Source organism: Strongyloides ratti, scaffold srae_scaffold0000002 (genome assembly GCF_001040885.1).
Source record: "Strongyloides ratti genome assembly S_ratti_ED321, scaffold srae_scaffold0000002".
In the NCBI taxonomy this organism is placed as follows: domain Eukaryota; kingdom Metazoa; phylum Nematoda; class Chromadorea; order Rhabditida; family Strongyloididae; genus Strongyloides; species Strongyloides ratti.
In genome coordinates, this window is record NW_020171520.1 from 268,244 (window position 1) to 293,642 (window position 25,399).

General features: G+C 25.0%; 11 protein-coding genes across 11 annotated transcripts; 7 read left to right on the top strand and 4 right to left on the bottom strand.

Annotated features, from left to right (window-relative positions):
* Positions 1-679: 679 nt before the first annotated feature.
* Positions 680-4,044, bottom strand: SRAE_0000035400 (Sec23; the record flags this gene model as incomplete). Its single annotated transcript, XM_024646233.1, has 5 exons — positions 680-766; positions 823-2,589; positions 3,370-3,718; positions 3,762-3,856; positions 3,907-4,044. 5 exons carry the CDS (start codon positions 4,042-4,044, stop codon positions 680-682), a joined length of 2,436 nt encoding a protein of 811 aa, XP_024500436.1.
* Positions 4,045-4,557: 513 nt separating this feature from the next.
* Positions 4,558-5,751, bottom strand: SRAE_0000035500 (Tetratricopeptide-like helical domain-containing protein; the record flags this gene model as incomplete). Its single annotated transcript, XM_024646234.1, has 1 exon — positions 4,558-5,751. The coding sequence occupies one exon, from the start codon at positions 5,749-5,751 to the stop codon at positions 4,558-4,560; it is 1,194 nt and encodes a 397-aa protein (XP_024500437.1).
* A 1,642-nt stretch (positions 5,752-7,393) lies between these two features.
* SRAE_0000035600 (Phospholipase A-2-activating protein) lies at positions 7,394-9,876 on the top strand (the record flags this gene model as incomplete). The annotated part of the gene is made up of 2 exons (XM_024646235.1): positions 7,394-7,766; positions 7,808-9,876. 2 exons carry the CDS (start codon positions 7,394-7,396, stop codon positions 9,874-9,876), a joined length of 2,442 nt encoding a protein of 813 aa, XP_024500438.1.
* Positions 9,877-10,005: 129 nt separating this feature from the next.
* SRAE_0000035700 (Homeobox protein Nkx-2.2) lies at positions 10,006-11,146 on the bottom strand (the record flags this gene model as incomplete). Its single annotated transcript, XM_024646236.1, has 3 exons — positions 10,006-10,360; positions 10,404-11,012; positions 11,055-11,146. The coding sequence occupies 3 exons, from the start codon at positions 11,144-11,146 to the stop codon at positions 10,006-10,008; spliced, it is 1,056 nt and encodes a 351-aa protein (XP_024500439.1).
* Positions 11,147-12,840: 1,694 nt separating this feature from the next.
* SRAE_0000035800 (WD40 repeat and WD40/YVTN repeat-like-containing domain and WD40-repeat-containing domain-containing protein) lies at positions 12,841-14,034 on the top strand (the record flags this gene model as incomplete). The annotated part of the gene is made up of 1 exon (XM_024646237.1): positions 12,841-14,034. The coding sequence occupies one exon, from the start codon at positions 12,841-12,843 to the stop codon at positions 14,032-14,034; it is 1,194 nt and encodes a 397-aa protein (XP_024500440.1).
* A 145-nt stretch (positions 14,035-14,179) lies between these two features.
* SRAE_0000035900 (NADH dehydrogenase [ubiquinone] 1 alpha subcomplex subunit 12 family-containing protein) lies at positions 14,180-14,676 on the top strand (the record flags this gene model as incomplete). The annotated part of the gene is made up of 3 exons (XM_024646238.1): positions 14,180-14,322; positions 14,365-14,491; positions 14,533-14,676. The coding sequence occupies 3 exons, from the start codon at positions 14,180-14,182 to the stop codon at positions 14,674-14,676; spliced, it is 414 nt and encodes a 137-aa protein (XP_024500441.1).
* Positions 14,677-14,839: 163 nt separating this feature from the next.
* On the top strand, positions 14,840-15,313 carry SRAE_0000036000 (Hypothetical protein; the record flags this gene model as incomplete). Its single annotated transcript, XM_024646239.1, has 3 exons — positions 14,840-14,913; positions 14,950-15,034; positions 15,179-15,313. The coding sequence occupies 3 exons, from the start codon at positions 14,840-14,842 to the stop codon at positions 15,311-15,313; spliced, it is 294 nt and encodes a 97-aa protein (XP_024500442.1).
* Positions 15,314-15,717: 404 nt separating this feature from the next.
* SRAE_0000036100 (Polynucleotide 5'-hydroxyl-kinase NOL9) lies at positions 15,718-17,650 on the bottom strand (the record flags this gene model as incomplete). Its single annotated transcript, XM_024646241.1, has 4 exons — positions 15,718-16,885; positions 16,925-17,163; positions 17,207-17,323; positions 17,366-17,650. The coding sequence occupies 4 exons, from the start codon at positions 17,648-17,650 to the stop codon at positions 15,718-15,720; spliced, it is 1,809 nt and encodes a 602-aa protein (XP_024500443.1).
* Positions 17,651-19,379: 1,729 nt separating this feature from the next.
* On the top strand, positions 19,380-22,406 carry SRAE_0000036200 (Striatin-interacting protein 1 homolog; the record flags this gene model as incomplete). The annotated part of the gene is made up of 2 exons (XM_024646242.1): positions 19,380-19,443; positions 19,492-22,406. 2 exons carry the CDS (start codon positions 19,380-19,382, stop codon positions 22,404-22,406), a joined length of 2,979 nt encoding a protein of 992 aa, XP_024500444.1.
* A 126-nt stretch (positions 22,407-22,532) lies between these two features.
* Positions 22,533-23,705, top strand: SRAE_0000036300 (Methylmalonic aciduria type A protein,mitochondrial; the record flags this gene model as incomplete). The annotated part of the gene is made up of 1 exon (XM_024646243.1): positions 22,533-23,705. The coding sequence occupies one exon, from the start codon at positions 22,533-22,535 to the stop codon at positions 23,703-23,705; it is 1,173 nt and encodes a 390-aa protein (XP_024500445.1).
* Positions 23,706-23,920: 215 nt separating this feature from the next.
* Positions 23,921-24,738, top strand: SRAE_0000036400 (RNA-binding protein PNO1; the record flags this gene model as incomplete). The annotated part of the gene is made up of 2 exons (XM_024646244.1): positions 23,921-24,258; positions 24,300-24,738. 2 exons carry the CDS (start codon positions 23,921-23,923, stop codon positions 24,736-24,738), a joined length of 777 nt encoding a protein of 258 aa, XP_024500446.1.
* Between the last annotated feature and the right edge of the window lie 661 nt (positions 24,739-25,399).

Here is a 25,399-nt window from a genome sequence, read left to right on the forward strand (position 1 = left end):
AGAAGTAAAAATTTTAAAGAATAATAACAATTCTCCGTAACTATAATATTTGGAAAAGTTTATAATAAAGTTTAATTTAAAGAAATTACCTATATTGAAGGCGCTGTAACCAAGACAACAATAAGAGATAAGATAAATTTATAAATGGATCTTTTTTTGGATAAATAATTTACAGCATAATATTCCAAAAATATTTTATTATTCAAATATGATTTTTTATAAATTGTTTATTTTATAAGACACTAGGTAATATATATTACATATAATAAAAAAAAAAGTTACTTTATCATAAAATATAATTTTATAAATACTAAATTTTTATCATATGTATAAAAAAGATTTTTTTAATGAATCTACAACACGCCATTAATATCATCTCATACTTAAATATTATATATTTTAAGCTTATTTCTATATTCCAGATAATGATTAATATATCACTTTTAAAAATGAAAATAAATATAAGTTAATGACAGGATATACGTGCTCTTTTAATATTCCTTTAAAAAATATTATTTTATAAAACGCTAACCATTAAAAATAAAATTATATTTTGACTCTTTATAATAAAATAATAACATATAGATGAATATTGTATATAAATAAACAATTTAAATTTTAAATATCTTGACATTTATATGATACGAAGTAATGTTCTTGTTGTTTTATATAAATTTTTTTAACTTGGTGTTACAGCTAATTTTTTCAAATGTTCCATAAAAACTTGTAATGATACATCATCTGTAAAAACGGGAGCTCCACCTTCCTGAAAAAAAAAATAGAAAAGAAAAAATTTATAAAAATTTAAAATATTAATATTACCTGTGAAAATGAATTGTTGTGAGTTAAAGATGGATTAACTTTTGAAAGTAAGAAACGAGCTTGTGAACCTTCATACTCAGTAACAATATAACGAGGCATTGGAAATCTTTCCTGAAGAATTGCTGTAGCATCAGCAACAGGTGCTTCAAGTAATTGTTTAAAAGAAGCATACTGAGGATCTTCGTGATAATTGGCTTTCTTCCAAGCAGCAATTGTTTGACCATGATAAATCAGTACATGAAAATAGTCATCCATAAGAAGAATTCTATCAGGAAGAATTGATGATGTGTCTAAAAGTACAGGTTCAGGTGGTCCATTAAATGAATAAGAAAATAGTACAGGTTGAATCATAGTAGTACTTTCAATAACATTTTCTGAAAACAAAACATGACGATAGAAAGCTGTTTCATCAGGAGAATTGTTAAAAACTTGAAGAAATTGTGAACGCCTTAAATGGAACATAAATTGAGGGAATAGTGAAAATTTATCATTTAATCTAAATGAATTAGGATCATCTTTATGATAATCACCAAACTTTTGCACTAATCTAATTAAAGAACGATCCAACCATCTCAAAGCATCTGGTGTATCATTTTCATTTGAAGCTCTCCATGAGGCAAGACGTGCCATTACTACAGCAGCAGCTTCTTGATCAAATCCATATGCTATGTTTGCTTGTTGACTATTAAAATCAGCCCAGTTTCTACATGTTGTTGTAACTCTTATACGTTTAAATCCATCAGAATGTTGGTATTGAGTAACAAATTGAACAATACCTCTTGCTCCTTGAGGTATAGCTGTTCCATGTTGAGCAGTAATATCTAAAACAACAGCAATTGTACTTTTAGGTGTAAGAGCTCCAAATTTCCATTGACATGTTCCTCCTATACCAATTTCTTGATCTGATACAGAAGCATTACGAATATTACCACTGGAACAACATCCTAAAACACCTTCAATTTTCAATCCATTACCAACTTTAACTTCCATTGTTGCATTGAAAGCCATCTTAAGATGACCATTAGCATCTTTCTCAAAACTACGTTGGAATGTTTGTGAAAAAAGTGTTGACTTGAAACTATCTGCCATAACAACATTTCCATTAGTTGAATGATATAATGATTTCATTTCTGCCAAACCTGTTTGATCTAAGGCACATGAATAAATATCAATAACATGTCCATTTTTAACTGTTCTAGTTGCTAAACCATCATAATATTTTGTTGCTTTTCTCATATAAATAGCATTATCCTCTTTAATAGTATGCCATGATCTAATTGGATTTTTTAACTCTTCACCAACAACCATTCCAGGACCATGTGTACAAGCTCCTCCAACAAAAGCCATAATTCTTGCTCCAGTATTAGGGAAACAATTTTCAAGAAGCGTCACAGCAACAGAAAATGCTGCTCCTGTTGCTCTTTGAGGTCTTTTTCCTTGAGCTACTGGCCAACGATCAGGTTGAAGTTGATCAATTAAATTGTTTATTGAATTTTCACATTCACTAATAGGTTGTAAAAACTTATTATAAGGAACAGTTGATCCAGAATGATGAAGTGGTTGTTGTTGAATTTGTTGCGTTGGTAAACCATTTATTTGTCCCATTGGTGCATAACCGGGTCTTTGTTGTCCAGGAGCCATTGGAAACCCACCTCCTGGAGCACCAGGAACTCCTGCAGGTGTTGGACCAGATCTTTGTCCTGGTTGTGATCCTATACTTAAACCTAGAACATCTTTTATTTGTTTAGTTGTTACTTCTTTTGTTCCCTTAAAAAAATAATATTAGAAATTATTTTTACTAAATTTATTTTAATATAAATTTTAAAAATAACAAAAATTACTAGGCAAAATATTGTAATTAAAAATAAAAACATATATACTAATAATGCTTAAATAATCTAGAAAATTTATAAAATAAAACAAATGAAAATATTCATTAAAAAGTATATATAAATTAATTAAAGTCACTAAAGATGATTGCTTTTATATTTGATTATGTTTAATTAAACAATTTCAATTTGTTAATACTACTATATATTTATATAAAATGCCACTACATTTCTACAACTAGCCATTTTTAAGATTTTAACATTAATAATCATGTATCAGTCAATATTGAAACAAATTATTGTATTGATAATTTTTTTTAATGTTACTACAATCATTCAATCTAATCCTCTAAAAACTTTAATACCGCTACAAAATGAATACGGCAATGTGATTTTATGTGACACACAATTTCTTCCCCATATTTACAATAACAATCAAAAATATCAGCTACCTTGGATTCTAGGTAAACAAAAAGATGATGGAATTTTAATAGAAGATAATGTTATTGTAAGTAAAAAAAAATACTTTAAATTAATCTAAAATTTTAGTTCCCCCGAGAAGCAAAAAGATTTGCACGTATTGGAGGATCAATTGTAATGGGACGTTAAAATAAATGTCTAATTTTTTTTTAATGCTAAAATTTGTTTTGGTACTATAATATATGCTTTTTTTATTTAACATTCTTACAAAATAAATTTTTATAAAAAACAAACTTACTTTAAATACAAATGATCGAGACATATGATTAACATTTAATTCATGCAATTCCACCATTCTTCCGAAAGTGACAAGACCAACAAAAGCGTCTGCAGGAAGTAAGGAAAGTGAAGTTTGAATTGCTTCCTTAAGAGCATCAAACTCATCTTGACCCATACATAAATCAACCATGTAAAGAAAGATTGGAGATAATGTTGTTGCTTTTGCTAAAGTATACTCAATTGTTGTAAATTGAGGATATAACTCTGGTGGTCTATTATTTTCAGCAATCATAGCATAGTGAGGTGGAAATGGATTCCTTTGTTGGCAGATAACACATTGCCATATCTTTGCTCGATAATCAACAACACTAAATTTAATTTAATTAAAATTTTTCTTTTAACATAACTAACCATAAAGGATTTAATACAGCTTTACATGTACTTTTCATACATAAAACTGGATCATACTTTAAAGGTGGTTGTTGTGGAGAATCCAATGGTTTTTCCTAAAAAAAAATTTATTATAATAAAAAAATAATGAAAATAAAAGTGTTACTTTTAAAGGTGTAAAAAATGTTGTGACAGGAACAACAAGTTTTTGGGCATCTACTCTGGAGTGTGGCCATACATTCCATGTCATTTGAATTCCATCATTATTTTGTTGACTATGAAGGTAATCATCCCAAGAAGCCATTCTAAAAATAGTAAAATAATAAATTTAAATAATAAAAAGTAAAACAATAAGATAAATACTTTTACTCATTTAAATAAACACGCCAGCAAATAATTTTCATATAGACGTGGAGTTTCTGTAGACATAATACCAAACATTTTAGGTTATCGGACAAGAATAATCTAGATTACGAATTTAATTGTTAAAACTATCATTAATTATAATATTTATTAAGTAAATGAAAATTTTCTAATATAAAAAAAGAATCCAGAATGTGTTATGTAAGCTATATAAGTTTGAAAAAATATTTTATATGTACATATTTTTAAATAAAAGAAAATAAATTATAAATTTAATAAAAAATTTGTCATTCAAAAATCCTTTTTAGAAATAATATAATAAATGTAATTTTTCTAAAGTAAAATTTTATTATACATGCAATTATATGTTAAATTTTTTAAAATGTTTATTATAATATAGAAGTTTACATTATTTACAATTTGATTTTGGTAAAAAAAATATTATGCAGATTTTTTATATATAAGAAAAATTCTTATTATTCTTATCTTCATTCTCATTATTTCTAAGATAATATATTATTAATTTTTTAAGATTATTTAGTACATTATTTGTATCATTATTGTTTTTAATATTTTCAGCAATAAAATTAATTTTTTGTTCTTCACTTAAATAATTATCAAATACTTCATAAAGGTCTGATGATAACAATTCTTTTTTTAATTCTTCAAGTAAGTGAAAAACTTTGGTCTTCAAAGTTTCTTTATTAAATAAAAATTGAAGGTATGAGGCTCTTAAAATATTTACTTCAACATTAAATATATACATATTATTAACTTTTTCTTGTTTTATAAAAATTTGTTGTGATATTGTATAATTTTCAATAGCATTTGAAAACATTCTTTCTTCTTCAAATAATACACCAATATTATTGTGTAATTTTCCAATTTCCAAGTATGTTGAACCAAAAATAATTTTTAATATACTAATGGCTTTTTTTAAACAATACATGGATCCTTTTTTATCATTAATTGTTTTACAAATCATAGCTATCAATTGATAAGTAACACAACATCCAATATATATTTCTCCATGAAGAAATTGAAAGATTTCTAAAGCCCGTTCTGCAGACAATAATGCTGTTTTATAAAATTTTAATTTATAGTGAACTTGAGAAGAAAGTAATAATACAGCAGCAGTATCTTTATGAAAAAATCCACAATCTTTATATACATATTTTAGTAATTTTTCAATAATATCTGATATTTGGTCAATTTTATTATCTTGTTTTATATAATTATTGATAATATTGCATATAGGCCATATCCTTTGAGGAAATTTATATTTTTTTAAATATATTTTTTGATTCTTAACATCATTAGATTTATTTAATACAACTGGTGTAGATTTTCCTAGAAGACATTTTATATTACTAACACCAAGATTTGCAATTGTTACAGCTTTTAAATTACACGATGGGCTTTCCATATTAGATAAATTTGTATTGTAATACTGTTCTTCACACGTGGATGTCATATTATTATTAAATGACTTTCGATTTTGTTCAAATAAATGGTTAAGTATGAAACTTTTATTTCTCAATGATGATATACTTTCAATCATAGAAGTTTTTCTTCTAGGCGTTTCATTATATGTCATAATTCTTTTATTAATGTTTGATGTTGATGTATTAAAATGTTCATCAGACATTTTTTCTGCTTTGAAATAATACTAATATTTTGAAAAAAAAAACTGATATACCACCTTTTTTATATCTTTTTTTCAAATATAAATTAAAATAATATGAATATGCAAATTTTATTTATTTTATAAATTATTATAACAGTTAATATATATAAAGTATATTGATGAAGCATGTTGAAACGTCATTTGAGATTTCAATGAATATCATTTTTAAAGAAATTTTTTATAGTTAAGATAATATTTTCAAAGTAATTTAATTTGTTTTAAAGTATTATATAAATATTTTTTTTTGCATGATAAAAGAAATTTTTATAACTAACAAATTTTTTCTACAATTGAGAATATTAATAGTAAAAAATTAATATAAATAAATTTAAATAATTCGTAATTTAGTTATATATGTTACATTAAAAGTAAACTTTTTATTTTAAATTTATGATTTTTTTTAAGAATAACACACTTTTTTTTACATTGCAATTTTTTGATAAATAATATTTAATTTTCTTACTAGAAGTATTTATAAATATTCTACTACTACCATCTGGACTTAATTAAAATCGTTAGTTTATTAAAAACAAGAAAATATATTGAAATAAATTTTCATGTAAAAGCATATATTTTCACAAACTTGACAATTTGTTTTAAATTAAATGACAATTTTCATAGAAGTAAAATTTGAATTGAACAAAAATAACCTAAAAAAAATATAATTTAAATTTTTTTTTATATTCAAAATAACTCATTTTATTTAAATTTGTATTTACATTTTTTCTCCTACAAATTAAAAATTTTTTACTTTGCCCTTTTTATTGAAAGTGTGATTGTACTTCTTTTGCATGTTGCATAAAATTGGTCTTTGTTTATATTAATTTATAAAATAATGAATAAAAATATAATACATTTTTTTTCAAAAACAATAATTTGTTAAAAACTCAGAAATTATATCATTATTTAAATTTTATTTACCTAGATATATTCAATTCAATGTTAGTTTGTAGGGTAAAAAACAATTCATATAAATAAAATTAATAACATTATCTTTATATATACAAAAAAGAAATGTTTAATTGTTTTTTTACAAAACATGTTTGTTCATTACCCAAATCTTGTACCATTCACAAATACATTATTTTTGTTATCATAACTTTCCACTATAATATTTTTTTAAATATTATTTATAATAAATGTATCCAAGATTATATTTACATATTAAAATTGTTTAACACATGAAATATACTTAATATGATTTACTCTTATAAAAAACAAATAAATGAATAATGAAAAAATAAAAAAAAAGATAACCTATAATGATAAATATCCAAAATATATATAAACAAGAGATAAGGTATAAAAAAAATGTACTAATAACAAAAAATTATCCTCAATATATACTAATTATATCAAGAATAAGTGAAGTTTGTAATTGTTAGTGATTTAAGATCACCAAGAAGCTTTAAAAAATTAATTGGAAAAATATCTTACCAACATCAAATTACACTTAACAACCTTTATGGAGTAATCAAGAATTTTTTGAAATCATTGGTAAATTAACAATTGACTTAGTGCCTCATTGTTTGGAAAAACGTACCTTCTGCAATATTGTCATTTCATAATCTTTTTTATACTTATAAAATAACTCTATTTTTTGATGTGGCAAGATAAGGAAACTCCAATTACTTCAGAAAGTTACTGGAAGTATTCTTTCCAATATTCAGGTTCACAAAAGAATTGTCGATATTTATCTGTCAATTCTAATAGTGTTGTTATTTCGGGAAGCAGAGATGGACTTGTTAGAACATTTTTTGAAGATTCTTTAAGTGACACACCAACATTTAAAGAGGGTGAATTTTATGGTAATAAAAATGGATTTTCTAATATTGCTGTTCATAGTGTTGCAACACTTTCATCACCTACAAATGAATGGAATGTTATAATTGCTGGATATAGAGATGGAAGTATAAAATTTTTTTTGCACAATCAAGAAAAACCATTTTTAAACTTACTCGATCATTCTGCCGCAGGTAAATTATAAGTTATGTAACAAGTTAAATTATTTTCTTAGTATGTTCTTTAAATATTGATCAAGAAAATGGGTGTCTTGTTAGCGGGGGTTGGGATCATAATGCCTTTGTTTATCATCTTACTGAAAACTCTCCATTACCAAAATGGGAAAAAATTTTTGACTTACGTGGACATACAATGTCAGTTTGGGATGGTAGATCATTTCCAAATACTTTAAATAAGCAAATTACTGGATCTGCTGACAAAAGTATAAAAATATGGTTAGATGGAATTTGTGTTCAAACATATTTAGGTTATTGTGATGTTATTCGTTCTGTTATTGCTATTGATGATAAATATATTATTGCTACTGGTAATGAGCCAATAATTTTTGTTTGGCAGATAGATTCTCCTGATAAACCATTAAAAACTATAAAAACACAAAGTACAAGTCATCTAAATACTATGGAAATAATGAAAAATCCATTGAATAATGTTACTTACTGTGCAGTTGCTGGTGAAGAAGGTTTTTTTCAAATTTTTAATGTTATTACAAGTTCTGATGCTTCTGCTAGTTTTAATCTTTATTCACTTCTTGATGGAAAATTACCTGTAGAATGTATTTGGAAATTAACATTTATGCCTCAAGGACCATTTACTGGAGATCTTATTCTTGGGGGTGAAAATGGGAAAATGTATGTTTATACTTTAACAGAATCAAGAATGGCACCAGTAGAAGTTAGAAACAAATTTCTTATAGAATCTACTGAGTTTGCTCAAATTCAAGATGCTATTAGATCTAAACAAGTGGATAATGAATATTTTACTTTTGTTATTGAACCTGAAGCGGGACAAGGACAATTTGAATTAAAACATAAACTTGGAACTGATCCAAGAGAGACAGTTAAAAACTTTATTATCAAAAATAACATGAGTTCATCACATTATAATCAGATTTTAGAATTTTTATGTTCAAAATGTCCTGATGCAGCAAATTATTTTTCCAGAAAAAAGTTAACAGATAATAGTGATACAGATGATATAAAAAGAGTTAAAGTTTTATATGATGGTAGAGAATATGACTATTGTTTTGATGTCAGTATTGGTGATAAGAATGTAAAACTTCCTTATAATGTTGGAGAGGATCCTTCTGAAGTTGCATCTAATTTTTGTGAAAAAAATAATTTGTCTATTGAAAGTTTAAAAACTTTTACAGATTTCTTATACTCTCAAGTACCGGAATTAAAAAATTCAGATTTTAAACAATTTAATCATAATATAAATAGAGTTGATAGAAAGGAAGTTTCAAGACCAGTTAATTGTGGACTTCCGATTACAAAATTAATTGAGTTTAAAGATTTTGAAGGACATAACATTGCAAAAATGGTTGCCCGACTAAAAAGTGGTGGAGAAAAATATACGGAAAATAGTACTTTTGTAACCGATGATGAATATGAAATTATAACAAACTTTTTTGAAACAAGAGATGCTTCTAAGTTATTATTTAATGATGGAAATATTTTAAAAAAATTATTATTAAGATCTGGTGAAGATATACTTCCGGTTTTACATTTAATTTACTTAGCATTAAACTTTGAAGAATTGGCTATATTTTTAAAAAATAAGCAACGCATTACTGAAATATACAAAAATATACTATGTGATGAGTCGACACCCCCAAATTTTATAACAATGGTATTTAGAGGATTAGCTAACTCCTGCAAACATAAGGCATATTTAAATGTTTATCAATCAGAAAAGATGTTTTTTGTTAACAAAGCTTTTTATTATGCTACATCATCTAAGCATATTACTCAAATAGCAGCGTTAACCTTTATGTTAAATTTTGTAACTGCGTCACGTGGGAATGATTTTCAAGTTTCTGAAATTGTTGTTGCTTTATTGAAGAAATTTTCTACAATAGGAGATTGTTCTCTTTTATCTCTTCAAGGAGTTGAATTACTTTTACAAATATGGGGAAATATGTTATATGATCGTCCTGATGTCATTCAAACATCTTTGAAAAATGGAGCAATGAATGTTATAAAAATTTTAAAAGACAGAAGTAGTGAAGGAGATTCAGCATTATATGCAAGAACAATATTTAATATGCTTCAAAGATCACAATAAGATTTGATTAATATAAATTTTATTAAACTATAACTTATATTTTGATTGCTTAAATTTAATTTTTGAGGGTATATTAATCTTTTAATTATTAAACTTTTTACCTGCTTTTTTTTCAACTATATATTTTTTTTACCACCCCCAACCACCATTCATATAGTGTGGTGCATTAAAATGAGGAGTGCCATTATTGTTGTGTTGAACTCCATTGGTAGTAACATTATTTCCTGTATATGGAAGGTAAGCTGCTGCCGATTGAGGTGATATACCAGTGAATGATATTGAAGTCATTGGTGCTGCCATATTAAAATCAGAACTTTTTGCTCCACTTAACATAGATATTCCTGGCATTCTTCTTGTTCCAAATGCTGTACCAGATGCAACAGCTACCGCAGTAGCTGCATTTGGCCCATTTACTGTTACAGCTGATGAAAGAATACTGTTATTAACAACTGATTTTTCTTGTAATGATTTTTTTGTTTTATATCTACAAATTTTTTTGTCGAAATATTCTTTAAAAAATATCTTACCTGTGATTTTGGAACCAAATTTTCACTTGTGTAGGTGTTAAACGAATCTGCATAGCCAAAGCTTCACGTTCTGGAGCAGATAAATATCGTTGTGAACGAAACCTTCGTTCAAGCTCAAATGTTTGCGCTTTAGTAAAAAGTACTCTTCGTTTTCTTTTCTTTTTTTTACCATCTTCACAGGTTTCATCAACTGAACCCTCATTTTCATCATCATTTTCATCAACAATTTCTGTTTCATCTTCAATTTTATTTTCTTCTTTGTTTTTTTCTTTTCCTTGATCAGAATTTATTGGTACTGATGTTGTTATCATATCACCATTATGTGTTGTATCAATAGAAATATTTGTTGTAGGATTAGAGAATATAGGATAAGAATATCCTTGATTTGATTGAAAATAATTTGTTGCACTATTAGAAACAAAATGAGAATTTTGATCATACATAAAACCATTATTAGAAATCATATTATTTTGAGTTGAATCAATTGAAAATGGAACTGTATTTGAATAACCACTAATTAAAGGAATATGATCTGCCCAAGCAGAAGCATTTACATTTTGTTGTGAATAAATTCCATCAACTGAATCAATTTTTTGTGTTACTGAATTTCTAAAATAAAAATAGAATTATTTTTTAATTGATAAGACTAACTTTATACTTTCACAACCAATTGATGGATTTGTTTCAGGAGTTGATTGACCACCAGCTGCAGCAACTGCTGCTGCAAATGCTGCACTTATCATATTTTGTAACAATTAAAAGCTTGATTACCTTTCAAGTGGAAACTTAATTTAAAAAACACTTTGAGTCAAGAAGCAAAAGTACTCTTGAAATAACAGTGTTAGCCCTCAAGGGAAATGATAGACAATTGAAGGAATCAATAAATTAACAATGAAATCAAGTTATGGAGAATGTGTACTCGAAATAATGAAGAGCATCCACTTTTGATGATGATGTGAATACAGTTTATTTTCAATATTTCAAATTATCTTATGATCCCACCCTTTCTAATCAACAAAATTACATATCTGATCCGCCTATATCTAATAGTAAATCATCGTCACATTTTAATACTTTTAATTTAGAATCACAAAAATTCAACCTCTCTGGTATTTAACTCTGGCAATAGTTAGAAGATATACAAGGGAGCGGTATAGCTCTTGAAAATGTTGATTTAGAGGACGAGAAGATACTGTTCTTTATCCACTTGATTAAGGGATACGAGACAGTGAACAATGTTAGTTTAGGAGCGTCTAATATTTGACTCCACTTGAAAAGTAGTAAAATAGTTGAAAAAGTAATGTTAGAGTAGTTATTAGTAAATATTACTAAGATCCACGTTAGTACATGAACTTACTAAATTGCTACTGTAAGGTGTGGTAAATAATAAACCAATGGATAATTCATGAATACTAGATGAAATTTGAGCCAAAAGTGTAATCCAATAGATTAGAGAGTTCAAGATGTAAAATTCGTTAATTTATAAATATTAAGAATTTGATCTATCTTCTTTAATATTTACTTCTCAATGTCTATCATATATTTATAAAATAAAAACTAATTTTTTTTATCCAAAAAAAAAATTTGAATACAAAAAAAAAGCATATCTTAATCACTTAACATATTATTCATAATTATTTATTTTAAAAAAAATTTTATACTTTTTAATATATTACAAATTTTGTTTTAATTTGATAAATAATTTTGATTAAAAAAAAATTTATTTAATGTTTTATAGTAATAAATAGTAACAATGTAAAAATTAAACAGTTATATTATTTACAAAAGATAATGTTGCTACTTAAAAAAGACCACGCCAATTTAATTGTGCCAAAACAAGGTAAATTGACTTATATTGCCGCTATATAAACAATTCAGGTAAGTTTACATAGGTATATTACAAAGTTGCAATGGTATATCATTAAATACCAATAGATAAAAATTTTAATATCACCTTTAAAGTATCGAATAGCATACAGATCTTACTAGTATATTCTTCTTATCGCAAATATACTTTTATTTATTTTATACATATCTTGAGATACAAATATTTTTTGTTAAATTACTTTAACTTTGAAATTGATAAAAAAAAAGATTTAAATTAATTTGTTATTCATAATATTTGCAGTTAGTCAAAAAAATAATACTCATTAAAAAAAAATATTTTTAACTTTTTTAATGATACATATAAAAACAAAAGTTTTTTTTTTTATAATTTTAACTTATCATATATTTAATAATATCTTTATCAATAATATTTTTTTTTGATATAAACCATATATATACATATAAATAATATTGGTTTTATTTACAATATATCTGGAGATATAATATTTATGAGTTGGTCTTAAGAAGAAATTAATGGGTACATGGATATAATTGTAGACACCACACATATAAATATTATACATTATATTGATAATTTACCATCATAAATATGGGAAATAATAAAAATTGTTTATCAGGCCTTCCTGATGTAATTATTGAAAATATTTTTTCTAATATTATAGCATATGATCTTTATTCTAAAGTAAGATTAACATCAAGATTTTTTGCTAAATATTTATGTGTACAATCACCATATTGGACATTAAGAAATAGAAGATATAAATCATTTGTACCATTAAATACAGGAAAAAATATTGATGAAGATTTTCAAGCAAAAGCAGCTATAAAAATTGAGAGAATTTATAATAATTTTAATAATCCTGATGGTTATAAAAAAATTGTTAAAAGACCACATACAGCAACAATAACTGCCAGTAAAATTTTTAAACCTTCACATGATAGGACATTTGTCATAACTGGATCTCGTGATAGATCAATATGTTTACAAGATTTTGAACCTTATAGATATTTAAATGAAGATGAGGATAATGATATTGAAACAACATATATTAAAATAGAAAATGCTCATGATGGTTGGATATCTTCTATATGTTTTAAAGATAATTATATTCTTTCTAATGGTTGGGATTCTACTCTTAAAATATGGAGTCTTACTAATAGAGGACTAGAAACAGTAACATCTATGAAAGGTACCTCAGCTTATTTAGATTGTGCCGTAGATGGAGAAACTATTTATTGTTGTGGTTATGAAAAAGCTATTGCTATGTTTGATTTTAGAGAAAGACTTAAATTAACAAATAGATTATTTTTACATTCACATTCAATTTTAAAAGTTTTAACTGAAAAAGGATCAAATTATTTATATTCAGTTGGTGGTGATGAAAGTGTGGCATTATTTGATAAAAGAAATATGAAAATAGCATGTACAAAAAAACTTTATGATCAAACTTATTGTGTTGCTTTATACAATGAATCATTATACATTTCTAATTCAGATGGATCTTTAGATTATATGAAAACAAATACACTAGATAAAATGGGAACTATTTATATTGATGATGATGCTCAAGATATAGAAATAAAGAATATGACTATTGATGATGGATATATTGTTTATTCAAGAAATCATATTAATGATCTTCGAGTTTATACATTTTGTAATGATCCAAGGCAAATAGCACAATTTCCATCTTCTACTTCAATATGTAGTTTTGACATCAAACGTGGTGATGTTGTATTTTCAGAGGGCAGTGCACAATTACATGGATATTTATGTAAATAAATATTCTACTTTTTTTTTATATTAATATATTAACTAAATAAAATGTATAAAGTGATTATTTATATGTTTTTAAAAGTTAAAATTTCTTAAATATATTTAAAATAATTTCTATAAAAAAAATTAAAGAAAATATTTCATAGTAATTATGAGTAGACCTAGTGTTTGGAGTACTCTTTGGAAGAATATGATTGCTAGAGCAACAGGAGGTCAAAAAAGAGAATATGTTGCAGAAGATGAATTTGGAAATAAATTTTATGTTATCAAAGAAGGAAAACACAGTAAAACAAGGTAAAATTTTTAAAAATTACAATTTTTATTATTTTTGTTTAGAGGATATGAAGCTCCAATGAATGGTAAAGTTACTGAACCAACTAAAGAATGGGTTTCGTGGTTAAAAGGAACACGTCGTTTTCCTCCAAGTGAAAATGAATTAGCATTAAATCGTATCAGACAACAGGTAAAAAACAATTTTTCTTTTTTATCTAAAAATATTTTTAGGCACAATTGGAACGAAATAATATATTAGAGAAGTCAATGCCAAATGTTGATTCTACAGGTGAAACAAAATCTCAGAAGAATTCTACTTTTCCAAAATATGATGACTTTGAAGTTTCACCCGGTTACAATCCTAATAAAAAATAATATATGTTCATATAAATTAGGCTTTTAGAATTGTTTGATTGTATAAATAAATGTTCTTTATTGTTACATATTTTGATACCATAGTAAAATACTTTCTATGGTAACACATTATTATAAATGTTATAAAATTTAAAAAAAAACAAATAATTTTTTATTTTTAAAAATGGCTTCTTCAACGAATGTTAATGTACCAGTAACAAAAACTAATTTTAAACAAAAAATAGTTAATTATTTTAGGTAATAATTATTATTTTATTTTATCAAAATTTATAGAAATAACAAAGAAATAATTGAAGAGTGGGCTCAAGTTAGTAGTATTCATGGAATACCACATGCTGCTGATGCTAAAACAACAAAAGTTAGAATAATTTGGTTATCAATTTCTGTTTTATGTCTTATTTTTTTTCTATATATGTTTATTAAAGAATTAATAGCATTTTTAACTTTTCCAACAGTTGTTAATATTGAGGTAAAGTATTTTTAATTTTATAATTATTTTTAGTCTCGTTTTGATGATGTTGATTTTCCAGCAATTACTTTTTGCCATTCCAGTCCATATAGTGTGAAGAAAATTTTAGATTCTCAATATGATGATTTAAAAAAAGTTATAATGGCATATAATTTACTTAATACCTAATGTTATATTTCTGGAACAAAAAGAAGTTTAAATTTTTTTTCTATATAAACTTGACTCAGATATCCGTTCTTTTGTAATCCTGCAACTTAATATATTAAGTAATTCATAAGGTGTGTAAAAGCTATCCTCATCGCCAAGTTCGATCTATAAACATAAACAATACAAAATTTGGCAATACTTTCTGCACAATAAATGCAGACTAAATAGTTTAAAAAATTTAGTATTAATAATAAAATAGCTATATTTAAAAAAATAAAATAATTTTTAAAATTAAAAAAAATATATGATACATATAATTATTAACAATAAAAAATTAGTTAATATTTGTTTTATTTTTATCTATAAATTAATTACAAGCAAAAATAAAATTTGCGGATAGATAAATCTTTCTATTTACAAAATAATTAACTCTTATTTTCTCCATCGATAATGATTAATGATTTTTCATCAATCTTTTGTTTCTTTGATTTACTATCATCTTTGTTGCTTTTAAATTTAATCATACTATCATGACCTCTAGCTGTTGTTTGATTACATACTAGCCATTCTTTGTTTATAGATTTCAAAGATCTATATCCATCATAACTATCATTAACTTGGCAATTTAAAAAAACAGGAGGAACATGTAATCCACGACCTCGTGCTAAAATTTGAACTTTGTTTTTTAAAATATCTTTTTCAACAGGAGTACAAATTGAAAATGTTTTATTTACCATATCAACATTTGTTATAATACCTACTCCATAAGTATCTAAATTTGTGAGACGATAACTTAATTTCATAGCCACCCCCTTAAAACGAATAGCAATAGGTATAGGTAAATCAGGTTCTTCAAAATTTATTTGATTAAATCCACTATCATTATTTTCATTAAAACTACACAATGCTACCATAGTTACTTCTAATGTTTCTTTTAATCTACATTCTTCAAGTAAAGGTAAATCTGGTTCATTATAAATAAAAAATTTATTCATCTTTACAACATAAACTGGCCACCTAGCTGGATTTGGAGAGTATGGTACTAGTGGAAATGTTTTAAAAAGTGTAGAAAAATAACCAATGACACGTAATCTTCTTGCCACTCTACCATTATCAATTATTCTTGATTTATTTAAATTAAATTGATTCATATTAACAAATTTATTAGCATTTGCTTCAATCATAACCGTATTTTTTTTATTTATATAAATATTAGTATACTCAAAATTTTCATTTCCAGTACATAAAATATATAATTGAGGTGAAATAATTCCTATTATTTCATCCATTAATTCTTTTCCTTTATCTTTTATATATCCCATTGTATTTACAATCAAAATACATTTACTATCTTTTGTTATGTAAGAAGTTTTTATTTTTCTATACAAATCTTGAAGAATTGTTATATATCTTCGATGTAAAGAATCAATTTCATATTTTCCAACAAATAAAATTTTACCACCTTCAGTTTTCATGTGAAATGGTGGAGGAGTTAAAATTGGTTCTTTAATTTCAATTAAAGACATAAAACCAGGAATGGTAAATTCTGGTTGTCCAATATCTAAATCAAGCCACAAAATTTTATGTTTATTTCTAAAATATAAATATATTTTAATTAAAAATTAAATTTACTTTGAAAGAACGGCATTAGCTATAAATCTATTAACAGTTGATTTTCCAGAATTTTTACCACCTATTGAAATAACAGTAAACAATTCATTTGTAGGATCATCCTCATTTATACGTGTTAAAATATCTTTTTCAATTTGTAAACTATAAATTAAGGAAGTTGGGGCATGATGCTCATTTTCTAGTAGATAAACATTATTAAAAATTTTCATTGATATATTTTGTTGAAAATTGCTCATAATCTGAATAATATAATGTTATTTTTTAATGTTAATGATATATTACCTGTGGATAAAAATGGCGCAATAATTTTATTGTTGAATCTGACTTATCTAGTAAATAAACTAGTGCTGTAAATTTTGTATGAAATGACAATTTTTCTTTAATATCAGGAAAATAAGGCTGTAAAAATTTATGTTAAAATTTATAAAATTTAATTCTTACCAATAGAGATTCCTTTACTTGATCAATATCTTCTTCATTCTCAAATTCACTACCTCTATTTACAATAATTGTATGAAAAACAGATGTAGAGTATGATGCAATTGGATATGTCTTTTGAGTACTTGAATTTTTCGAATTTATACGAAAACCATGAATAAAAACTTCTCCATATAAACATGCTATATTACTACATCCTGCAATAGCAATATGATGATTTTTGTTAATAGTTAAAAGTACTCTCTTCTTATCATTTGAAAAAATTATATTACTTTTTATTTCAGACATATTCTAAAACAATTACATAAATAATTTTTTATTAAAAAAATTTAAAAACTAATTCCTTTAAAGAAATTAATATACGTTCTACCAAAAGATAAGTTGATTATCTAATATTATCACAGCTATTTTTTTTATATTTGTTGTGATTATTTACATTGAACATCATTTGTATTCTTGTTTTTGAATAAAATATATATCCGATTATTTTTTTTAAAATAATACTTATTAGAAATTTTTATAATACAATAGTCATTTAAAAGTTGTTATATAGTCAAGTAGTAAATATTCTCATTTTATATGAACAAAAATTATGATAATAACATTTTTTTCGTTTTTCAAACATTTAAAAAAATTTTCGGAAAGAAAGTTGAACTAATTAAAAAAAAACAAAATTAAAAAAAAATTATCCTCTTATAGATATGGATTTAAAAACACAATAAGTCCATTTTTTTATATAAATGGTACTTGAGTAAAATTTTATAAATGAATAAAAAATTTACTAATATTCAAATTTAGTAGGGTCATTTTTCCTATGATTTCCGTGATTTTATTTACAAATTTAACATTTATTCAAATTTTTGTTAATCATATTTGTGATAAATTTTTGTTTAATTTTAATGTGTCAATAGTTTGTTATTATGTTTTTTAATTTTTTAGAAAACAAAAAAAAATTACCGTAAATGAATTTTCGTGGTAAAAGTATGTTTATCGGAAAATCTCAAAAAAAATATCTACATAATAATTTAAAATATCAAACCAATTGGCATAATGATAAAAAAGATTTTAACAAATTAATAGATAAAATAATTAAAATGGCTTATTATGTAGAATGAATAAAATTTTACATGAAAAATAAAAAATTATATTATAAAATATCAATTGCATATTTGTTTCTTTTTACAAAAATTTTGAAAATCAACTCAACACTATTTCTAAAATTTTTCTTCTAACATGAAAATTTAGATAATGTAACTACAAATAATGAAAAAGTATCATCTTAAAAATTTAAATAACTTTTTTTAAAAATATATTTTACCAAATAATTTTTTTATTTATTTTATAAATCTTTTATAAACTGAAAACGATGTAATTAATAATCTACAGGCACATGACATTCTTTTTAAAGAGAGAACATACACAAAAAGGCATTCGATAAAGTTGAACTTATGATGAAAAAATCAGTAAAAATATTAACAAATTTTCATGCCAAAAAAAAAGGATTAAAAAGTGATACCTACTTTTGCAATCTGAAGTTTAATTTCCTGATTTCAGTAACTTCTATATATTACTTAAGTAAAAACTTAACTTCAACCAAATGTCTAATTTTTTTTTAAATTATTCAGTTGTACTTAATTTGTTTTTCTACTAATTAAAATTTGTTCATCTTTTATTATGCACGTTTAAAATAAAAAAAAATAATAATATTTTTTTTTCATATTTGAATAGACACAGTTGGTTTATATAATGACATTACAAATGAAGAAAAGTTAAAGATCATTTAATTTTTAATGATTATATAAAAATATAAAAGAATTGGAAAATTATTTAAAAGATATATATTATTTATTACATATATTTTTCTGTGTTACTAATTTTATAAATTTTAGCAAACAAATGTTATGTCGTATATTTAGGTTGGAGAGTTATGTATCTCTTTGTCAATCCTTAGTTTTTTTTTCTTCTATTTTTGTGAATGCATTAATTGTAGTATTACGGCAGAAAAAAAATTAAAAATATGCAGAACTATCAGAAAGGGGCACCATCACCAAGGCCTGTTCGCCCAAGTTTCGCTGATGACGGTATGCATGAAATTAAACTTTTTTTTTACCTATAATAAACATTTTCAGTATACGGGAATAGTAACAATTCTGTTTCGACAACAAATAATCAAGAACAAAATCAAACATCAGTTTCTGAATGTACATTGGCTCAAAGACGATCAGCTAATCTTCCAAAATTGAAAGATTTTTCAACTTCTGATATAGTATCTACAGATCAAAGTACAAATATTCCTGATATGAGTGAATTAAATTTTGAATATAATGATCAAGATGCTCATTCAGTAGAACTTTCTGAATTTTATACTTATTCAGAAATGGTAGAATTTATTGAATATTCTTATGACTTTGAACAATCATTTGTTAAATGGAATGGGAATAATAATAGGAATTGGAGGAGATTAGATGATGAACAAAAGAAATCTTTTTTAAATTATCTATTAAATAATTTAGATCATTCTGAGGGAGATAAAAGAACTTCAGCTTTAAAATCAATTTTATATTTATTACAAGGAGCTTTTATGGATCTCTCAGATTATGCTGATGATCATGATTTAGATGATAAAAACAAAGAAGATTTAGAAAATAACTGTCTCCTGGAAGGTATCAGAAATGCATATAGAATGTATGAGTTAGGATATTTTCCTATTTTATGTAGTTTGTTAGTTCTTGAAGGAAATCGATATATAAAAGAAGGAGGAGAAGATGGTGATATAATAAGCAGTAGATGTTCTTCACGAAATGGTGTAAATAATTATCAATCTAGTGTTGGAAATGATATTTTGTTTCCACAATCATATAGCAGCACAAATAGTTTAGAAAGAAAATTTAAAAAAATGAATACAATTGCTAATAATATTGTTTTTAGAATCATTCTAGGTTGTTTATATCATCTTATTGAAAGCATTAGAAGAGAAGATATTTTGGAAGTTTTAGTAGAAAATGGTGATGATAAAGAGAGACTAACAAAATTAAGGGAATTATTTATAGAAGAAATTGATCTCGAGATGGAAAATACTGATGTTACTCTTGTTGTATTTTTACTCGATCTTTTACACCCTTTTGTAAACCGCAAATGTTCTTCTCTACCTGTAAAGAAAGTTATTTTAACAATATGGAAATTATTGTTATGTTCAATGGGTGGATGGAATGTTTTAAGAGAAACTAAATCAAATATTAGAAGAGAAATGGGACTAAAAGTTCTTGAAGATACTCTTGAAATTACAAAGAATATGAAACCTTGCCAAACAAATGATCAAAATATGCATCAAATGCAACGTGAAGGTGGACGAGGAGGCCATCATGTTCGCCTCATGTCCAGACAATTGGCTACACAATCTTCTGGAAGTGAAAGTTCCGTTGATGATGATGATGAACTTGCAAAGAAAAATATTTTCCCTAATGAAGAAGCATCATTGATTTCTGACTTAGATGATTTAAATCAACAAGATAATTCTTTAAATGGTGATAAACGTTTTCTTAATAGATCACCAGTACTTTTTCCAAACTATGCTTTTGCCATGGGTGAAAGAACACCAAAAGCAGATAGTCCTGTTTTAAAAGAACCAAAACATAAATTAATGTGGACACCAAAATCAAAACAGGAGGATATTGATAAATTTCTCCAAGATGCTCGTCAAAAATTTTTTGGTTTTACTTTGAAAGATAATAACACAACAACATTCGGTTTACCAGAACCAGTTTTGCTTAGTTTTGAAGCTTTAAAACGGAATCTTTATGTTTCCCTTAGTGAGATACAAATAAAAGATGATGAAATGTATAATAAATATCGATATGCATTAAATGAAAAGGTTGAAGAAACGGCAACTGAAAAATTTTATCGTGCTACTTTTAACAAGTTACCAGATTATGTTGTTGCATTTTTAAAAATATTAATGTCTGCTTTACCTTCACAAAAAGCAAAAAATGATACAATTAATATTTTAAGTGATGTATTGCCAAAAGATTTTGACAACAATGAAATGCTCTCTAATTCAATAAATTTAGATACTTCTCAATTTCAAAATAATGACGATTCATTGGAAAGAACATTTATAATGGCTAATGATATTAAAAGGCATAAAGAAATTATTATGAAAGGAATTTCAGCTATATTAATATTAATCTTAAAACATTTTAAACTAAATCATATATATCAATTTGAGCATATGGCAAATTATCTTGTTTTTACAAATGGCATTCCTTTGATTTTAAAGTTTCTTGACAGGAATATGCCAAAATATATACAATCAAAAAATGAATTTTACCATATGAATTATCCATTTTGTGTTGTCTATTATGCTAAGAACAATACATTTCCTAAGTTAACAGCTGAAAATGTTGAAAATCCTGTTATGAAATTGCCAGATTATTTTCTATGGAGAAATTTATTTGCATCTATTAATCTTTTACGAGTATTAACTAAATTAACAAAAGGAAAAATAAGTAGAACATCAATGCTTGTTGTCTTCAAGTCATCTGCTTTTTTAAAAAGGTGCATGAAAGTTAAACAGGCAACATTTCAGTTATATATATTAAAGTTATTAAAAATGCAAGCAAGGCATCTAGGAAGACCATGGAGAAAATCAAATGTTGACATTATGTCTTCAATTTATTTGAAAGTACGCCACAGATTTATTGATGATTGGGCTTTTGCAAATGAAACTAAATGTAAATCATTTGATTATTTAAATGCAGAACAAGATTTAAAAAACAATGTTGAAAAATTTATACAAAGAAGATATCAGAGTTATATATTACTTAACAATGGCAGAAAAAATATTATAGAACAACAAAATAGAGATGATAAACAAAAGCCTTTAAATTTCTTAAATGAAATAGATGAAACTAAAGAAGCTTGTTTGTTAAATGATTTTAATGTTCATTTACCAAGTAATTTTGAGAAAAATTATGAAATATGGATGGAACAAGAAGTTTTTAGAAAAAAGATAAATTGGAATGAATTATTAGAATCAATGACTTAAGTATTAATATAATTATCATATAAAAAATTACAAATACTTTTTAATGATTTAATTTTCATAAAGTTATGTGCTTCTTAATATCTGTATTCAATGTTTTTCTTAAATGGCATTATTTAGATTTTGAAAATGCGTTTGTTTCAATTTTACACACAAACACGTGCCTTTGCCACCATAAGATATAACCGCCCCACTTTTACTACAGATTTATTAATGAAAAAATTAAGTTATGAAGACCAAAAAGACGAGTATAAAAAATTATTTTATGATAAAACAATAACAAAAGACGATCCAGTTGTAAAAAGTTTAACTAATGGAATTTTAAATGGAGATCGTAGTGCTTTAGCTCGTGCCATAACACTTGTATCTTCAAAACATGTAACAAAAAGGACACAAGGAAATTTTTTAATAAATGAAATTTTAAAAAAAGAAAGAGAAAAATTTTTAAAAGATGGTGAAAAAAGTTTAATATTTAGAATTGCAATTTCAGGTGCCCCAGGTGTTGGTAAAAGTTCATTTATTGAAACTTTAGGTGATGATTTAACAAATAATGCCAAACTTAAAGTTGCTGTTTTAACTGTTGATCCAACATCTGCAATTTCTGGTGGAAGTGTTTTAGGTGATTTGACACGCATGCAAAATCTCTCTAGAAATCCAATGGCTTATATTCGTCAATCACCAACAAGTGGCAGTTTAGGTGGAGTAACTCGTGGACTCCATGAAAGTATAATTCTTTGTGAAGGAGCTGGTTATAATGTTGTAATTATTGAAACTGTTGGTGTTGGACAATCTGAAATTGCAGTTGCTGATATGTGTGATTTGTTTTGTTTACTTGTTGCTCCATCTCAGGGAGATGAATTACAAGGAATAAAACGAGGAATTATGGAACAATCTGACATAGTTGTTGTAACTAAAAGTGATGGTGCACTAGAAGGACCTTCTAGAATAACAGCAGCTGAACATGTATCAGCTTTAAAATTTATGAAACCAAGAACTGAAGTTTGGAAACCAAGAGTTTTAAGATCTAGTGTTCATCATCCTGAAACAATAAAAAAAGTAAGAGAGACTATGTTTGAGTATAGAGATATTTCTATTAAAACTGGTCATATGATTGTAAGAAGAGATGAACAACTTTTAACATGGATGTGGAATCACGTGAAAGACGAAATAGTTTATCTTTTCCAAAAACACCCTGATGTGCAAAGGGTTGCTGGTGAAATTGAAAGAAAAGTTAGGCAAAATGATGTTACTCCCGGTTTTGGAGCCGAATTATTATTAAGGAAGTTTTTCGGTATTGAATAAAAATAATTATTAACATTGTATGATGGAAGCATTACTTACCAAATAAATTATAATTTTTTATTATAAAGAATATTTAGTACTATCCTTTCATATCTTTTTCCCAAAACATTGTCCCAATCTTTGTAAGACATTTTGTTAATATTAAAAAATATTATCTATTATTATCATTTTATTCTAAAAGTTGATTAATTAAACAAATTATTTTATATATAAAAATGGCGGATATGGATATACCAATGGATGTTATGGATAGTCTTCCAGATCTCATTGAGACAGATGAAACTTTAACAGCCATGATAGAAGATGATTCAAAAAGTATAGATAAAGAAGAGGAAGAAACAATTGTTACTAGAAAGAAAAAAAATTCTAAACCTAGTGGTGGTCTTATTAGTGCTAATAAAAAAGAATATAAAGGAAAAATTGATAAAAAAGAGAAAGTAATTACGGGTGAAGTAAGAAAAATTCCTGTTCCACCACATCGCTATACTCCATTAAAAGAAAATTGGATGAAAATTTTGACTCCTATTGTAAAAAATCTTGATTTACAAATTAGGTAAGTGTTTTTTTTTATACTTTTTATTTTTAAAACTTTAGATATAATTTAAAAAATAAAAATGTAGAAATTCGTTGTCCAAATATGAATGAAGAAAATAAAACTAAACTTCAGAAAGGAGCTGATTTTGTCAAAGCTTTTGTTCTTGGTTTTTCAATTGAAGATGCAATGGCACTTATACGTTTAGATCATTTGTTTTTAGAATCTTTTGAGGTAAATGATGTCAAACCATTAAAAGGTGATCATTTATCAAGAGCTATTGGAAGAATTGCTGGTAAAGATGGAAGAACAAAATATACAATTGAAAATGTTACAAAAACAAGAATTGTTATTGCAGATAGTAAAATACATTTATTAGGTTCTTTTCAAAATTTAGCAGTTGCTAGGCATGCCATATCAAGTTTGATTATGGGAACACCACCAAGTAAAGTATACGGAAATTTAAGAAATTTTGCAAGCAGGGCTTTTGACAGATTATAACTATTACATTGTATTGTTTTGAATATTATACTATCTTTGTTTTTTTATTGTTAAAAGTCAATTTAATAAAAATATTTGTAATTTTAATGTTAAAATCAATTTTAGTCTACTTTCATTTGCCATATTATGGTTTGTTTTCTTATTTTTTTAAACTATGTATATTTTATATTTGTCTTATCATTCAACAATGTTTTTCATTTTTTAGTATTTGTTTTTTTTTTTTATTATTTAAATGTACGGTATTAACTTTGAAAAGTTTAATACTTTATAAGATATTGTCTTGTATGTATTAAGTTATCGGTATATACTTATAGTAAAAAAAGTTTATAAAAAATGTTGTAGTTATCAGTAATTTGTTATGACACAATAAAAATGAATATTTATTTATTTAAGAAACTTTTGAATGATTAATTACTAATTTCATGTGTACTAAACAATTTTTAATAATACTTTAAATGAATTGAAATTTGTAAATAAAAATTTTCTTTTAAAAAAAAAACTAATGCATAAAAAAATATATTAAATGCAAATTTTTCATTAATTCTTTTAATAAATAATATTTAAAAAAAATATCAAAATATATATTATAGTGATGGAACAATTAAAAATTTTAAAATTTTTATGTATACTAGTTTTTTTTATTTGGATTTTTTTTGCACTG